This window comes from Bos taurus, chromosome 1 (genome assembly GCF_002263795.3).
Source record: "Bos taurus isolate L1 Dominette 01449 registration number 42190680 breed Hereford chromosome 1, ARS-UCD2.0, whole genome shotgun sequence".
Taxonomy (NCBI): domain Eukaryota; kingdom Metazoa; phylum Chordata; class Mammalia; order Artiodactyla; family Bovidae; genus Bos; species Bos taurus.
Window position 1 is genome coordinate 145,945,215 of NC_037328.1, and position 15,849 is coordinate 145,961,063.

At 47.6% G+C, this 15,849-nt stretch overlaps 1 protein-coding gene across 3 annotated transcripts in view; it reads right to left on the reverse strand.

Annotated features, from left to right (window-relative positions):
* The window catches only part of MCM3AP (minichromosome maintenance complex component 3 associated protein), a 42,196-nt gene that overhangs the window by 13,978 nt on the left and 12,369 nt on the right, over window positions 1–15,849 (reverse strand). For all 3 annotated transcript variants that reach the window (XM_005202085.5, XM_005202084.4, NM_001192803.2), the window contains 11 exons: window positions 14,756–14,918; window positions 12,593–12,753; window positions 11,674–11,915; window positions 11,250–11,455; window positions 10,557–10,657; window positions 7,793–7,924; window positions 7,378–7,491; window positions 6,149–6,301; window positions 4,578–4,775; window positions 2,698–2,766; window positions 2,481–2,615 (listed from right to left, as the gene is read on the reverse strand). In XM_005202085.5, coding sequence (XP_005202142.1) covers window positions 2,481–2,615; window positions 2,698–2,766; window positions 4,578–4,775; window positions 6,149–6,301; window positions 7,378–7,491; window positions 7,793–7,924; window positions 10,557–10,657; window positions 11,250–11,455; window positions 11,674–11,915; window positions 12,593–12,753; window positions 14,756–14,918 — 1,674 coding nt within the window. The remainder of the gene's footprint in view (window positions 1–2,480; window positions 2,616–2,697; window positions 2,767–4,577; window positions 4,776–6,148; window positions 6,302–7,377; window positions 7,492–7,792; window positions 7,925–10,556; window positions 10,658–11,249; window positions 11,456–11,673; window positions 11,916–12,592; window positions 12,754–14,755; window positions 14,919–15,849) is intronic.

The following is a 15,849-nucleotide window of genomic DNA, read 5'->3' on the forward strand; positions in this document are numbered from 1 at the left end:
TCTTAGCGACCCCATGGACTGCAGCCTACCAGGCTCCTCCGTCCATGGGATTTTCCAGGCAATATACCAGCCTTCTCCGGTATATTCATGCAATCAAATATTATTGAGCCACAAATTGAAGGATTAATACATGCTACAACATAAATGAACCTAGAAAACATTATGCTAAGTGCTAAATGACAGTCATAGAAGACAACATATCTTCAGGTTCTGTTTGTATGAAATGTCCAGAACAGGCAAGTTTATAGAGACAGAAAACAGATGAGTGCTTGCTAGGGGCTGCAGGTAAGGAGTGGTGGACTGTTAATGGGCATGTGTTTCTTTTCAGGAGAAAAAATGTTCTCCAGTCCTGGGGTATATTGTAGGGTTAATGGCAAACTCCAAGAGTGTTTACGCCAAGGGGGACCTTCCCAGCCTGCTGCTGCCAGTGCCCCCATCCCTGTGGTGAGCCCCTGCCAACCCACACCTCCACAAGAGGCCCTCCAACACTAGCAGGAGGGGATAAGCACACATCTTTTTACTGTACCATCTTGAACCCGAAGTCCAAAGAAATATTTTTTAACCCTTAGATTTTTATGGAATCACAGAAGACTACCGAATAGGAGAAAGAAGGTTGGAAATGTCACACTTCCTGATTTCAAATTGCATTACAAAACTATAGTAACTAAAACTGTACGGTACTGGCATAAAAAAGAGCCACACAGACTAACAGAAGTGAGAGCCTGGAAATAAAAGCCTGCATATATGGTCTTCTAATATTTAACAACAGAGCCCAGAATATTCAATTGAGAAAGAACAGTCTCTTTAAAAATGGTGCTGGCAAAACTGGATAATAAAAAGAACAAAACTGGACCCCTATCCTGCACAAATAAAAGTTATCTTGAAATGGATTAAAGACTTAAACATAAGAACTAAAATCATAAAACTCCTAGAATAAAATGGAAGAACCTCCCAGACACTGGTACTGTCAATGATTTCTTCGGATGTGAGCCCCAAAACACAAGGAGCTAAAGTAAAAAACTGGGACAATATCAAAGTACAAAGCTTCTTTGCAGTAAAAGAAACAAAAGGAGTAGGCAACTAATGAAAGAAGGTATTTTCAAATCCTATATCCAATAATGAGTTAATATTCTAAATATATATGGAACTCCTACAACTCAACAGCAAAACACAAATGATCCAATTAGAAAATAAGTAGATTTGGATAGACATTTTCTTTAAAAAAGACATGTGTGCTGTACTGTGCTGTGCTGAGTCGCTCAGTCACATCCGACTCTTTGCAACCCCATGGACTGTAGCCCACCAGCCTCCTCTATCCATGGGATTCTCCAGGCAAGAATACTGGAGTGGGTTGCCATTTTCTCCTCCATGGTATCTTCCTGACCCGAGATCGAACCCAGATCTCCCACACTGCAGGCGGAATCTTTACCATCTGAGCCAGTAGGGAAGCCCATACAAATAGCCAAAAAGTGCATGAAAAGATGCTGAACATGGCTATCATTAGGGAAGTCAAAATTAAATCACAAAGAGAGATCACCTTACATCATTTAGAGTGGCTATTATGAAAAAGCAAGGCCATTAATAGAGAAAGAAATGGCAACCCACTCCAGTATTCTTGCCTGGAAAATTCCATGGACAGAAAAGCCTGGTGGGCTACAGTCCAGGGGTCGTAAAGAGTCAGGCACAACTGAGCAACTAACACTACTATGAAAAAGATGAAATAAATCATGTTGCTGAGGATGTGTAGAAAAGTAAACCTCTGTGAACCATTGATGAGAATATATATAAATTGGTACAGCCACTATGTGAAATAGTATGAAGTTCCTGATAAAATTAAAAGTAGAACTATCACCTGAAAAAAAAAATGTTCTGCAATTAGATAGTTGTGGTTATACAACTGTGAATATACTAAAACCAGTGAAATGTACACTTTAAATGGGAGAAATTTATGATATGCAAATTACATCTTAAAAAGCTGTTAAAAAAGAAAAGTAATATGTTCTGTAGTTGCTTTAGAAGTATGGTTTCTGGAAACAACTTGGTTACAGGAAATAATGCCATGTCAACTTTCTGGATTTCTTTTAAAACTGCCAAGTGTTTTTCCTAAGGAGAAAAATGGAACTACAGCAAACAAACTATATTGTCTTCCCCAAGAGTGTAAATGAAACGGGCTCTAAATATACCTCAGCACAGCTTTAAGTCACAATCAAGTCTTGAATACTTTTGGATAAAGACCATTGCCAACTGTACAAGATTAAAATGTGAATGACCTAAAGTGTCAACTTCAAATCACAAACAAAACAGCCTGCAAAGCTAAGCATCAAAATGAAAGCAGGCATCAGGGTCCCGGGCAGGAGAGGAGCGCACAGGGCTGACAACCAACCACCCTCGCACACACACCCAGCTGCCTGAGGCTCAGGGAGGAGTCACTCCTGGCCCCTCACTCAGCCCCCAGCCCCACGGAAGGAACCCTCTCTTACCTGCTGGGACTCCCTGGGGACTGTTCTTCTCCATCAGGCAACACCAGTACCAGCTTCCAAAACACACGCTCCTGCTGCCTTGGGAGGTGCTCAGCCACGAGGGACGGCAGGTCCAGGGGTGCCCATGCCGCATCACTGGAAGGGACAGAACACCACAGCCAAGTCACCTGCAAGGCCCCAGCAGGAGCAGCAGGCAGGGCGGGCAGGGGTGACCAACCTTAGCAGCTGCTGGTGGAAGTGCTGGACCTTCATCTGGTGCGCCGCCATGTCCCTGAGCCACCTTAACCTGTGAGGGAGGAACCACATGAAGGAGTCCTACGTGAGGCCTGCTCAGCACCCACGGCGGAGGCGGACAAGCATCTAGCGACGTTCTGAGTGCAAGGTGATTGGGTACTAAGTGTCTCCCAGTGGGGAATACTCAGGAGACCGAGAACTTTTTCTGATGAAGAAATAGTTTAGTAAGAGGACTTGTTCACGTCACAGCTGTCAAGCAGTTATCTACTGTGTGCCAGTCATCGCAGATCAGCAGTAAACAGACAAAAATCCTGCCCTTAGAGAACACGTGCTCTCACAGGGAGAGAGGGGCCCCTGTAGGCAGATGGCATGACAGGTGCCGTGGGCTTACTATGGACATACGGAGGGTGCTCAGAGATGACCTGGGAACACAGACCAGAAGGAAACAAGGGGAGCCAGCATGAGGATTTCCGGAGTACAGGCCAGACCACATCAGGAGTGGCATGGCATGCACACAGAAGGAGCACAGGGAGAGCAGTGGGCTAGCCAGGGGGCAGATGTGGGCCACCGTGGAAAGACTCAGAGAGGAGCCCAGGGACCTCAGTGAGGATGTGAGGCGACCTGACTGCTGTGGGGATGAGAACACCAGGCTATAGGCGCCAAGGGCCGAAACCGGCAGACAGGTGGGATGTGAGAAAGGGCTGGTGGTGGAGGCGGTGAGGGGCGTGCTGCAGGGTGGTGGGTCTGAGTCCGGAGGTGACCCAGTGCAGGGAGATCAGACTAGTCCCTGTGAAACAGAGGAGGCACTGAGTGCAGCGGGCCAGGACAGCAGCTTCCAAACTTCAGCTGGGGACACCAGGAGGAAGCCTTCACTGGGGACGCATGGAGGGAGTTGTCAGCGTGCAGGATGGAGAAAGATTACAGGGAAAGAGGCAGAGGAGGAGAAGGGGCAGGGGGCTGGGCTGGAGGCGTAAGGGTAGACGGACACAGAGAGGGCCGTCCTGACGCAGGTAAAGCAGCCTCGACTCCAGGAGGCAGCGGGGCCAAGGCTGCCACGGGTCACAGAGAACCCCGAACGCCCAGACCACACACAGCGCATCAGAGACAGGCTTGCGCTGCCACCACCCTGCTTCCAGACGCAGGCCCAGGACTGGGAACCCGAGCGGCTGCATAGTGAGTAGCGTGGACCTGGTTCTCAGAGCACCTCGTGACAGCCTGGGAAGGACAAGGCACACCCTAAGGCCCTGGCACAGGGGGCTGCTGCTGCCCCTTCACGTGGCCCTCCAAGGCCCCTCCCTGGGAGGTCCTCTCCAGAGGCAACAATGGCATGGTCTGAAGAGAGAAGTCAAGCCCTGCAGGGCCAGGATTGCACAGCTGAAGCCAGAACCGGGGCAGGGATCCAGGCACCCATGGAGTGGCCAGGAGGAGAGTCAGGGAGGGCCATGCGAGGGGACATAGAGAGGCAGCCTGTGAGAGGAAGACCAGAAAGCGGAGGAAGAGCTGCTAAAACGCTGCTTCCTGCAGCAGACCCAGGATGGCAGAGGGCACGCGGTGGGAGTGAGGGTGAGGCCAACACGGACCTTTGACTCCACTAACGAGAATGGCCGTGATGCGTCGTTGAGTCAGGGAGGTGAGGAGAAAGCACATAATTCCAGGTAATTCGACTGGCAGGACCAGCAGTGTTTTAAGGGGAAAAGGTAAGTGAAAACACAGCAGGTAGAGCAAGCTGCACTCCAAAAACACAACTCTCCATCTGTCTTCACTGCCTCTGGCCCCACCTGTCTGCCCTGTACACACACGCGTTAATCCACGCTCCTAAGGCCAGCTAGGCCAGGAGGCACTTCGGAGGCCCCGGGTGCTGACCTGGTGCAGGAGATGCCCACTCTCCCCGCGTGGCCCAGGTCCAGGAGGCCCTTCGCCAGGTTCTTCTCCGCAATGGGGCACTCCGCGCTGGGCACCAGCGCCCTCAGTCGGTCGTTCACATCCACACAGCAGGGCGCCGCAGGGAAGGCCCGCATCTGGCGCCTTAGCTTCTTGCGGGCTGCGACAGCTTCCCTCCACCTGGAGGACAAACACCACTAGGAGTTGTGAAGGTCGGCCACAGGGCAAATGCAGAACACCTCCAGCGTTAACAGGGAGACACCTTCCGCCAACATGTTCAGGTCTACTTCAGCAACAGATCTCAAACTGAGAAATTAATCCCAACTAAAGCTCAGGTGCGGGGATGCATGAGAGAATGAGTGGTGGTGGTGGGCAATGAAACTACTGAACCTAAGACTGAATGCTGGGGACTTCCCTGGTGGCTAGGAATCTGCCTTCCAATGCAGGGGACACAGGTGTGATCCCTGGTCAGGATCTAAAATTCCACATGTCAGGACGCAACTAAGCCCCTGTGCCATTAGAGAGAAGTCCACATACCACAAAGAAGATCTGACACAGCCAAATTAAAAAATAAATATAAAAAAAAAAGAGTGAATGCTAAACAATGTTTGGAGGTCAATTTGCTGATATGGATACAAACACAGATACATGTACCCTTTGACCCAGCAAACACCACTGACAGGACTCTCTCTCCAGACCCTGCAGGCACGTGTGTGAAATGTCTGTACAGGGTGGCCACTGCAGCGCTCTCTGTCATATTAGAGAGGAGAGGCCATGCTGAAGTCTAGCCGGGGGCCAGGTACTGCCAGCGCACTGACGACAACGCCAGAGGGGCCGCTGCACTACTGCGGTCAGGCCTCCACCACACAAAGCTCAGAGGTCCTTGTGGAATGGAGACTCATTCCTCACTAAATCCCCTTTTATACAGTTGTAGCTGTCAAGCACCCTATTACTTTTTTTAAATGTTATTATTAAATGAATCACCCTTCACACATAACCCATGTACCCCCATTTTAAAGACTAATGATAAATCAAACACCCACATCCTTGCATGCAGTTAAGAATCAGCGGCCATGAGCACCCACGGGCCCTGCTCAGTCACTCACCCTCTTGCTCCCAAAGGTAACTGCTGTGTCAGCTTTATGTTTGTTCTTTCCTTTCCCTTCTTTAGGGTTGTACTACTATACATAAATCTAAAACAACCTATTGAGTTGGAATAGACAATTTAGATGTTGTACACATTTCCCTAAGAACTGTTTGTCCTTTCACTAAAAATTATGTTTTACAAATTTACCTATACAGGTGTATACGGCTATCATTTGGCTTGTTCATAGCCATCTCCCCATGTCCAGCACATTGGGTAAACAGCAGAAGGCTACCTATATATATTTGTTGAAATACAGAATAGTTACCTCATCCCAATCTAATTCTTTACTTAGTTTATATCCTTTAGGAAGGAACATGTTACATGTGTGTATTATCAGCTGTGAAAGTATCATCTTGGTAAAAGATACTCTGTGTGCACTGACTCTCTGTAAGGACATGGGACTCACCGTTGGAGATACTTGCAGAAGCACTGAAGTTCCTGCAGGGTCTCTTTTGCAGTCTGGAAAATTTCCTCCCCGAGAAACAAGTCCACCAGATGGGCAAAGACGTCCTCAGAGCAGCGGGCCACACGAACCCTCTGGTCTGTCTCCACTGCACTCCTAGGAAACAGGGCAATCGATCAGCATAAGAGCACTGCACCCAAGGCCCCACACAGGGCCTGCCTGGAAGTATATAAGTCCACGTCCTTAACTCTAAAATGAAATCATGTCGTCACTGTAAGAAAAGCTTGAAGATTTTATTTCATATAAGGCACAGACATCTGAAAAGATAGATGGAAAAAGAACTAAAGTGGTACAGGGTATAAGGCTGCAGATCCAACATGGACCTTATAAACAGTCAAGAAATAAGCCTTTATTTTATAGTTAGAAATTTAATTTTTAAATGGTTGTTGAAACAACTAAACTATCTTCTCATCAACGATATCTGATGAGAAGTTTATTATCAAAGTCAAAGAAGCTCAAACAGACAAGACCCACTTCCACTAGCTATCCTCTATCGTGGGTAGAGACATCCCGGGCTGAACTCTAGTTCAAGTCTCCTGGAGCTACAGAGAGCAGCAGTCGCCTGCATGTCAGAGAGTCCTAGGTGCTGCTGTCTCCTAATAACCCTTCCTGGGAAGAAGAACAGACAAATACCCATCATTCGCGGGGTCTCTTGTTACAGGAAGCAGTGAAATAGACTCCCAATTAATAAAAATAGAAAGAAACATTCAATAACACGCTCTGCCTCCTAGCTGTGTCTCCATCTGCACCAGAGGCTGCAGGCCTGTCCCAGCGGAAATGAAACACAAGGACAGATTTCCCAGCACAATCAAACCTCTTTCCTGAAGCTTGGCATTGAAGTTCTTAAGTGAGATAACGCAAAGGAATCTTTTGACATGTGAAACAAGGGAAAGGATCTTCTACTTAAGAAAAATGAACAGTGTAGAGAAGACTATCAGCAAATTCTTTCACTAACAGACACATCACATCCCCAAGCCCAGGTCAGGGTCTACAGGAAGATGAGAGTAGTGAGGGCCTCCCTGGCAGTAACAGACACACACACCGGGAGGGCCTGTGAGTGTCTAGTCAACCAGCAGATACACTCCAGGTGCAGATGAAAGCCAGCCAGCCTGAGCTAACCCCCTCCTGCCAATCACGCGCCTTACACTGCAGGACACCAGAGTGTCACTTACTTCAACTCCTGGGAGCAGGTTTCTCTCACACATTCTGTCACCACAACTTCTGTCAGCTCTGCGGCCAGGTCCTGGCTCAGATGAGTTAACACCGATTCTCTCTCTTGTTTCAACCTAAAGGAAAAAGTGAAAGAGCACAAGAAATAAGAGTTGCCACACTCTGTGACCTTGCAAGAGGGGATTTGAGTTATGCTGAGTCGGCAGACCTGACCCCTCTGGTCTCAGTAGAAGGTCACACAGCCACCCCTACTCCCATTCCCCTGACCATCACCCACGCCCTGGGCCACAGTGTACGAAGGTGCGGGGTGAGCTGTGAGTCCAACTAGTGCAGCGGGCAAAAGCAAGAGAATCCGAGGCTGCGGAAGGCTCTCTCCTGCAGCCACGCTGCCCCATGCACAGCAGGGATGAAACTCACCTCTCCTCTTCTGCCCGCCGCCTCTCTTCCTCCTTCCGCTCCCTTTCCTGGGTGACTTCTTCAGTTGCAATGTGCCTCAGAATGCCTGTGGTTGTCGCTGTTAACAGCTCCTCCATAGCAGCATTGGAAACACTAGACAGAGCAAAGTGGAGACTGTTCTAAATAAATAATACAAGCCACACAAACCATATTACTAGACTTCTAACACTGGCAAGGAAAAAAGTATCTACTTGGTTTCCATTAAGCTGATGCAAAAGTAACTGCAGTTTTGCATTACTGAAATTTGCAGTTCGATATTGGAATATTCTTAAATGTAGTTGTTATAAATCATTTTTATTGTGCATTTCTTGCTTTATGTTTTTTGCTAATGACTTACTACTTGCTGTTTATTTTATATTTATTTTAGACTATAAAAATGATATTAAAACAAAAAGAAATTTGAGTGATAGTTTTTTTTAATTTTTAAATTTATTTTTTGGCCATGCCGTATGGCATGTAGGAGCTTAGTTCCCTGACCAGGGATCAAACCCATACCCCCTGCAGTGGAAGTACAGAGTCTTAACCACTGGACCACCGTGGAAGTCCCCTGAGCAATTTTTTTAGCCTTATTCTAAGGAAGACATAAACAAATGGAAAGACATCCATGTTCACAGACTGGAAGACTTAATATTGTTAAGACGTTGCCGCTGCTGCTAAGGCACTTCAGTCGTGTCCGACTCTGTGCAACCCCATAGACGGCAGCCCACCAGGCTCCCCAGTCCCTGGGATTTTCCAGGCAAGAGCACTGGAGTGGGTTGTCATTTCCTTCTCCAATGCATGAAAGTGAAAAGTCAAAGTGAAGTCGCTCAGTCGTGTCCGACTCTTAGTGACCCCATGGACTGCAGCCTACCAGGCTCCTCCACCCATGGGATTTTCCAGGCAAGAGTACTGGAGTGGGGTGCCATCGCCTTCTCCATGTTAAGATGTTAATACCACCCAAAGCAATCTATAGATTCACTGCAATCACCAACAAAATCCCAATATAACTTTTTGCAGAAATAGAAAAACCCATCCTAAAATTCTTATGAAATTTAAAGGGTCTGCAAATAGGGAAACAGTCTTGAAAAAGAGAAACAAAGCTGAAGGACTCACACTTTGTGATTTCAAAACTTATAACAACTTACAACAAAGTTATAGTAATCAAATAAAAGCAGTATAGTATCATAAAAGCAGACATTCAGACCAATGGAATATAGAGCCCAGAAAGAAATCCTCACATATATGGTCAACTGATTTTCAACAGGGATAGCAAGACCATTCAAAGAGGAAAGTACATTCTTTTCAACAGTAGTGTTAGGAAAACTGGATACCCACATACAAAAGAACAATGTTGGATCCTTATCTTACACAATATATAAAAATAAAATGGATCAAAAACAAACTTAAGAGCTAAAATTATAAAACTCTTAGAAGAAAACATAGGGCAAAATCGTCACAACACAGGATTTGACAGTGATTTCTTGAATATGATAACAAAAGCACAGGCAACAAGAGGAAAAAATAAACTGAACTATATAGAAATTAAACAATTTCTGCACATCAGAGGATGCACACGCAAAAGAGTAAAGAGACAATCCATAGACTGGGGGAAAATATTTGCAAATCAAATACTAAATAATGATTAATATCCAGAATATGAAAGAATTCCTACAACTCAACAACAATTCAAAAATGAGCAAAAGACTTAAGTACACGTTTCTACAAAGAAGACACACAAATGGCCAATAATTACATGAAAAGATGCTCAATATGATTAGTCATTAGAGAAATCTAAATCAAAACCACGAGTCACTACTTCACACATTACAATGGTTATTACTTTAAAAAAAACAAAAGGATAGCATGGCTTGAAAGGATGCAGAGAAACTGGAACCCTCGTGCACTACTGGTGGGAATGCAAAAATGATTAAAATGGTAAATTGTTATGTATATTTACCACAATAAAAAATTAAGCCCATGGAAATCATATTTATTTTTAACTCCGTCAAATAGAAAGTATGTATCTAATTCTGGTATATTAAAAAAATGAACAAATCCTTTTATGTAACCTACATTTATACAGATGAAATAATATTCTTTCTTATCAGTATGTTGCTTTATACGTACTAGAATTTTTAAAAGAAGTTTGAAATCTTTAAGACAGCCTAACTTACTAATTAATCAGATTTTAATTAACTATTAACTACAAAAGCTGCTTAGGAGTTTAGAAAAATTTTGATTATTAAATTTATCAAGACTAGATTCTTAAAGTATTACACAAAATCAGATTTATAAAATTTGTAAATGTAGTCTGAAATGTCTAAGGAAATTTTATCATGGTATATAATGCAAATGGTAACAAATGTTTAAGGGAATTTAATCTGCTAAACTTATAAACTGAGACTTAATCTAAAATCAAGTGTTTTTATTTTTTAACAGAGAATGAACTACTACTAGATTTTTTACTATTAGATTTTTAATCAAGCTTAAAACTTAAAAAACAGGTTTCTAATTTACAACTTTAATAAACCTAATGCTGCTCAAAACTCACACACACAGAGAAACCACCTGCAAACCACACACACCGGTCAGGAATGTGAGGGGCACACCCGCCTAGGGAGCAGGACCAACGCTTGAGCCTGCACAAAGGGGTGGCTGTGCTCACTTGTTGAGAGGAAGCGTCTGGAGGGACAGCAGGCGGCCCCGAGTGCAGACAGCCTCAGAACAGGAGACGCACCGCACTTACCCCAGGGCTGTGGTTGCAAAGGCTGCCCCTGCGGCACCAACTTCCTCAAAGTCACTCTGAAGAACCTCCTGGATGAGCTCATCCACCACTTGGGCCAGGTCCTAAGGGGAGGGCAGAAGGGTCAGGAGTGCTGGCCAAAGCAACACTGCCTCATCCACACCCAGCTTATCCCCGAGCAATCCACCTCTACAGCCGAAGGTACTGGAGATGTTCCATAAGCCACAGAGACATCACAGGACGTCCCACCTGGGTCCGAAATTCCTGCAAGACCTCATCACTGGAAGCTCTTTGAAGGTGTCTAAATGACCCTCACACAAGGCCTGGTCCTGTGCACCTGGTGAGGTTTCCTGCTGATAAACAGGAGCCTTCTGGACATGAGAGGACAAGCCTGCTTCCTGCTGGTCGACAGCTGTTCAGACGGCCCCAGTGCTGCCCCCTGTGCCGACACAGCTTCAGCTGCTGTGGTCCTTCCTCGCTACCCCTCAGGCCTCCTTGTTCCCCAGGGAGGGTGGTGCCCAGTGCCCAGTGGCCCCCAAGCAACGTGGTGGCAAGATAAAATCTCATAACCTGTGTGGAGTACTCAGACCTGGGGCCATCCATCAGGGGCACACTGACCCCAGGAACACAGACACGGTCAGACTGGACATCACACACAGCTGGATGTTTGCCCGCAACAGTGGGAGGATGCCTTACCGCATCTGAGTAAACAGGCACAGGCTTCGGTGGGAGGAGCTCCGACTGCATGGGGGGCTGCACCGGGGGCTGCAAGAGGCTGGGCGCCATGCTCGGGGGCAGCACCGAGTGATGTGGTGGAGAAGCCGACACAGGCAGAGGCTGCAGGAGGAGAGCCGGCAGGGGCTTGGCCGCCTCTGCACCACACTCCTCTCCTCTCCCCACACCTGGAGGAACCGGTGAAGGTGGGCATCAGGGATAGGACCAGGCCACCCTCCTGAGCAGACCACCATGGGTTGCCTCCTGAACCATGATCGGGTGCCAGGAGTACTTTACCAGCAGGAACCCAGTGCCTGTGGGGCCAGGAAGCTGTTCAGGCAGCACCACGCTGGTGTCTGCCCGGCCCCAGGGTGAGGTGCCCTCCCGAGACCATGGCTTCACTCACCTGCCACGTCCAAGCCAGGTCTCTGCACGCCCAAAGGCGGCTCTACAGCCAGGCTATCCCCGATGTACTTGTTCTGGGCATTGAAGCTGCACACGGGGGTGTGACGGGGTATGGGGGGCAACGGCCCTCCATTCACAACCTCCCCAACCGACACCGTTAGCTTCCTGGTGATGAACACCGACTTCCTGGCCTTGGACAAGCCCTCGGGTTCCAGGAACGAGGATCGGTTCAGCTCGACACAGCTATCAGACCACAAAGAACCCATGGAGAGGCATCACACAGGCAAGAGGCCGCCCTCACCTCTGCAGACCCCTGCAGTCTCCATACTGCCTGCCAGTCTCATGGAAATGGGGGAGGCGGCAGAAGTCCAGCTCACAGCACCCACCACCGCCAGCATCTCCATGTGATGCGGGAGTCACCTGGATCCCCAGGTAGAGTGACACCTGACTACAAGCGCCCAGCTCATCCCCTAAGGGCAGGTCTGCAAGGCAGCAGATGTGGCCTGTGATGAGAAGTCAGAGGAGATGGGGTCAAGAAAATCCCAGATCCAGACACAACAGGCTGTGAGCCATGTTCTAGAAGAGGGTCCTCAAGTTCCACCGCATTCTCAAATCTCTGACTGCAGCAGAGGAGACACCCTGGCCAGTCGGAGAGGCCATCTTCAGGGACAGAACAAGGAGGCCCCAACCTCAACCTCGACCATCAGGTTCTTAAGTTACTTGTGAAAAGTCAGGAAGAGGTGGGTCTGAACCTTACCCTGCCAGCTGTTCCAGGCCTTGCCCTAGTGCCTGCACCCCAGGGAGGCAGCCCATGGACTGTGCCTTCTCTATGGCCTGGTGAGGCACAGGCACTTCCAGGCCTTCCCAGTACTAAAAGGGAAAAAAGGAGAGCAGCCCCACGCCTCTGCCTCGGTGCTTACCCGTCGGAGACTGTGAGGCCGTGGCAGTTGAGGAAGTCTGTGGCCTCCTCGCCGTCTCTGAACAGCAGCATGCGCACCACACCATCCAGGGGGAAGATGGTGGAGCGCTGTGTGCTTGCCGTATACGCCACATTGAGCGCTCGGAGCGCGTCCTTGCGGATCTGAAACGAGAAGCCAAGTCACTGAGTCACAGCAGGTCAGGCGCCCAGGGTCACAGAGCACCCAGTTCAGGTCAGTTCAGTCGCTCAGTTGTTTCCGACTCTTTAGGACCCCATGAACCGCAGCAAGCCAGGCCTCCCTGTCCATCACCAGCTCCCAGAGTTCACCCAAACTCATGTCCATTGAGTCAGTGATGCCATCCAACCACCTCATCCTCTGTCGCCCCCTTCTCCTCCTGCCCCCAATCTTTCCCAGCATCAGGGTCTTTTCAAATGAGTCAGCTCTTCACATCAGGTGGCCAAAGTACTGGCGTTTCAGCTTCAGCATCAGTCCTTCCAATGAATATTCAGGACTGGTCTCCTTTAGGATGGACTGGTTGGATCTCCTTGCAGTCCAAGGGACTCTCAGTCCCTCTGGAAAGTACCCTGGACTCAGCTTAGTGCTCAGTAGGCTGTCTGCTCATTGGAAGATGCCCAGAGATGATGCAAAGCAAACAGCTTCACACATAGAACTGGTTGGGCCATGAAGACTTTATTTATTAGAAAAACTAAAAAACAAACCACGCACCAGCAGGTGCATCCTCCACTCAACAGAAAGCTGTGTAGCTAGTAAAACTCACCACGGAGATGGTGGAATGCCAAGGAAAGTGTGTGACATGAAACTGAGTAAAAGTCGTTTCACAGCGTCACACTGAGCACTTTACAAACGCAGAGGGAAATACGAAGAGACTGCCAGGTCAGCTTGGTCCCAGGGCTCTGGTAACCCTCCCCCTCCTCTTCCGTGTCCTTTAACCAACCCAACCCCGGTTGACAGTGTTACTTCAAGGCTGGCATTGTCCAAGCCAGGGTCCAGCAATGAACAGACAAGACCCCTGTCCTCACAGAGCTGACGTGGCAGGACAGACCGACACTGAACAATATGTGTGTACAAAATGCAGAGTGCATTCAACAGTGAAAGCGGGACAGGAAGGACAGCAGAGGAGGCGCACAGGGAACGCGGGCGGGCGGGGCGGCGAGGGCGGGCCCTGCCGAGAAGGATCTGGAGGAGGGGAGCTCTGAGTGGTTCAGTGAGGACAGCAGCCGCCAAGGCCCTGAGGCAGGAGCGTGCTGTGGCTGCAGGGCAGGAAGGCACCGCTGTAGATGGGGAAGACAGGACCCTGTGGCTGCTGCTGGTGAAACACTTTGTTTTTCTAAAGAAAAAATGCTTAGATTTCTTAGTTTAAAATTACTAAAATGGATGCAAATGGTTAACATTCTCGTAACATTAAATAGTCATTGTAAAAATACTATCAGTTGTATTTATCAACTGCACGGACTTTCCCAAGTGCACTTTGTTAGAAATCCTTTCATTTGTTCCAGAATTTCTGCTCTCTTGGAAACTGTCAGATCTGACAATGAGCAAGCTTGCAGATTCTTTGCCTGGGATGTGATGGTGGGTTTAGTCACTGTTTATAGGAGGACTTGTGACCAAAGAAGAAAAATGAGCTGGAGTCACAAAACGGGCCAGGCAGGTTCCCAAGAAGCCTGGTGCAGCCTCCTCCCTACCCCACCAGCACAGGGGGCTCCTGGCGAGGACCCTGGGGGTGCAGGGACTGCTGTGAGGTGGCAGGGCCACTGCTTTCTTATCTTCCCCAGGTGCTTCAGGGGCGTTAGACCTGACTGTGGGAGTCTGAGATCAGGATGACACTCCACACAAAGCCGAAGGTAAGAGACTGGTCTTGCCCAGTCTTTGTAATCCCAGTGCAACAAAGAGCAGGCACTTCAGATATTTACTGAAATGAATTTAGCATCATCAGGCTCACTCCAAAACTGAAGACAGACAACACTTGTTAAGCTCTAGCTTAGAGGTCTGTGCATGCAGTTTGCTTTCCGGCTTCTTTGTTCCCACGGAAAATGCTAGTGCTGAACTCAAGCGAGAACGTTCTGAAGAGACCTCCCTCATCTGAACCAGAAGAGTGTTTCCCAGTGCATGGCCTTTTCCTTCCAGGACAGTGACAGTACTCACCTGATTAAAGTAACAATGCAGAAGACAAGCGTTCAGATAAGAGGCTGATTGGACCAGTTTAAAAAATCGCACAAAGTTATTACTGTTCAATGCAGCGAAGGCCTGAACAGCAAATTTCACCTCAGGGGAGTTTCTAACGGCAGGGTGGAACTGCTGCACTTCTCTGTTAATCAGAGGAGATAGAAGTGGTTAGAACGTGATCTTCCATGAGACAAAATTTCCACAAAAACAGAGCTGACAATAAAATAAGGTCTCCACTATACTGAAGTAGAAGGCCTTGGTGATCACAGTGCCCGTGTGTGCACGGCTCACCTGCGTCAAGGCCACCCTGACTCGGGCTGGATTGACAACAAAGGTATTCTTTCAAAAGATGATGAATAAACAGACTTGAGCAATAACCTAAGAACTGATTATCAAATCAAAGAGTTATTTTAATGCCAACTGACTGCCAGCTACCAGTGTTTGATGACAACGCTTAAGAAACAAAGTTTAACTTTGTTTTGTTTAGAAATAAACTGATTTGGGGAATTTCCTGGCAGTCCAATGGTTAGGACTCTACGATTTCACTGTTGAGGACCCGGATTCAATCTCTGTTCAAGGAACTACAATTCTATAAGCTGTGCAGCAAGGGCAGGGGGAAAAATACTGATTAGACTGAATTATTCAAGACAGGAAACAACTGCTTATCATATATGAAAAGACTACACAGCCATTTTCCCTGACTAGTTTATCCCTAAGGCTTTAATTTTAAAACTTAAAATCAATCACACACTTAAGATATTCTGTAACCAGGTTCTCAGGGAAAACACTAGGCTGAAAACAAGTTTCAACTTAAGGAAATCCAGTTTACCAACGACAGGAATGGAGGGCCTGGGGACTCTGGTATTCTTCACAGAAATGTCTACAGATGTATCATTTCATGTCTACAGGTGTGCAAGGTTTAAAATTCTTTCTTGATATCCCACCCTTAGCACTTCTGTTTCACACCATTTTTCCCTCTCCTGCAGCTAAGATCTTTGAAGAGGTTTGAGTGCACGTGTGTACTACTCTGATAAGGGACCCACTCGCTGAGTGCATCCTCTCTAGCTGACGAG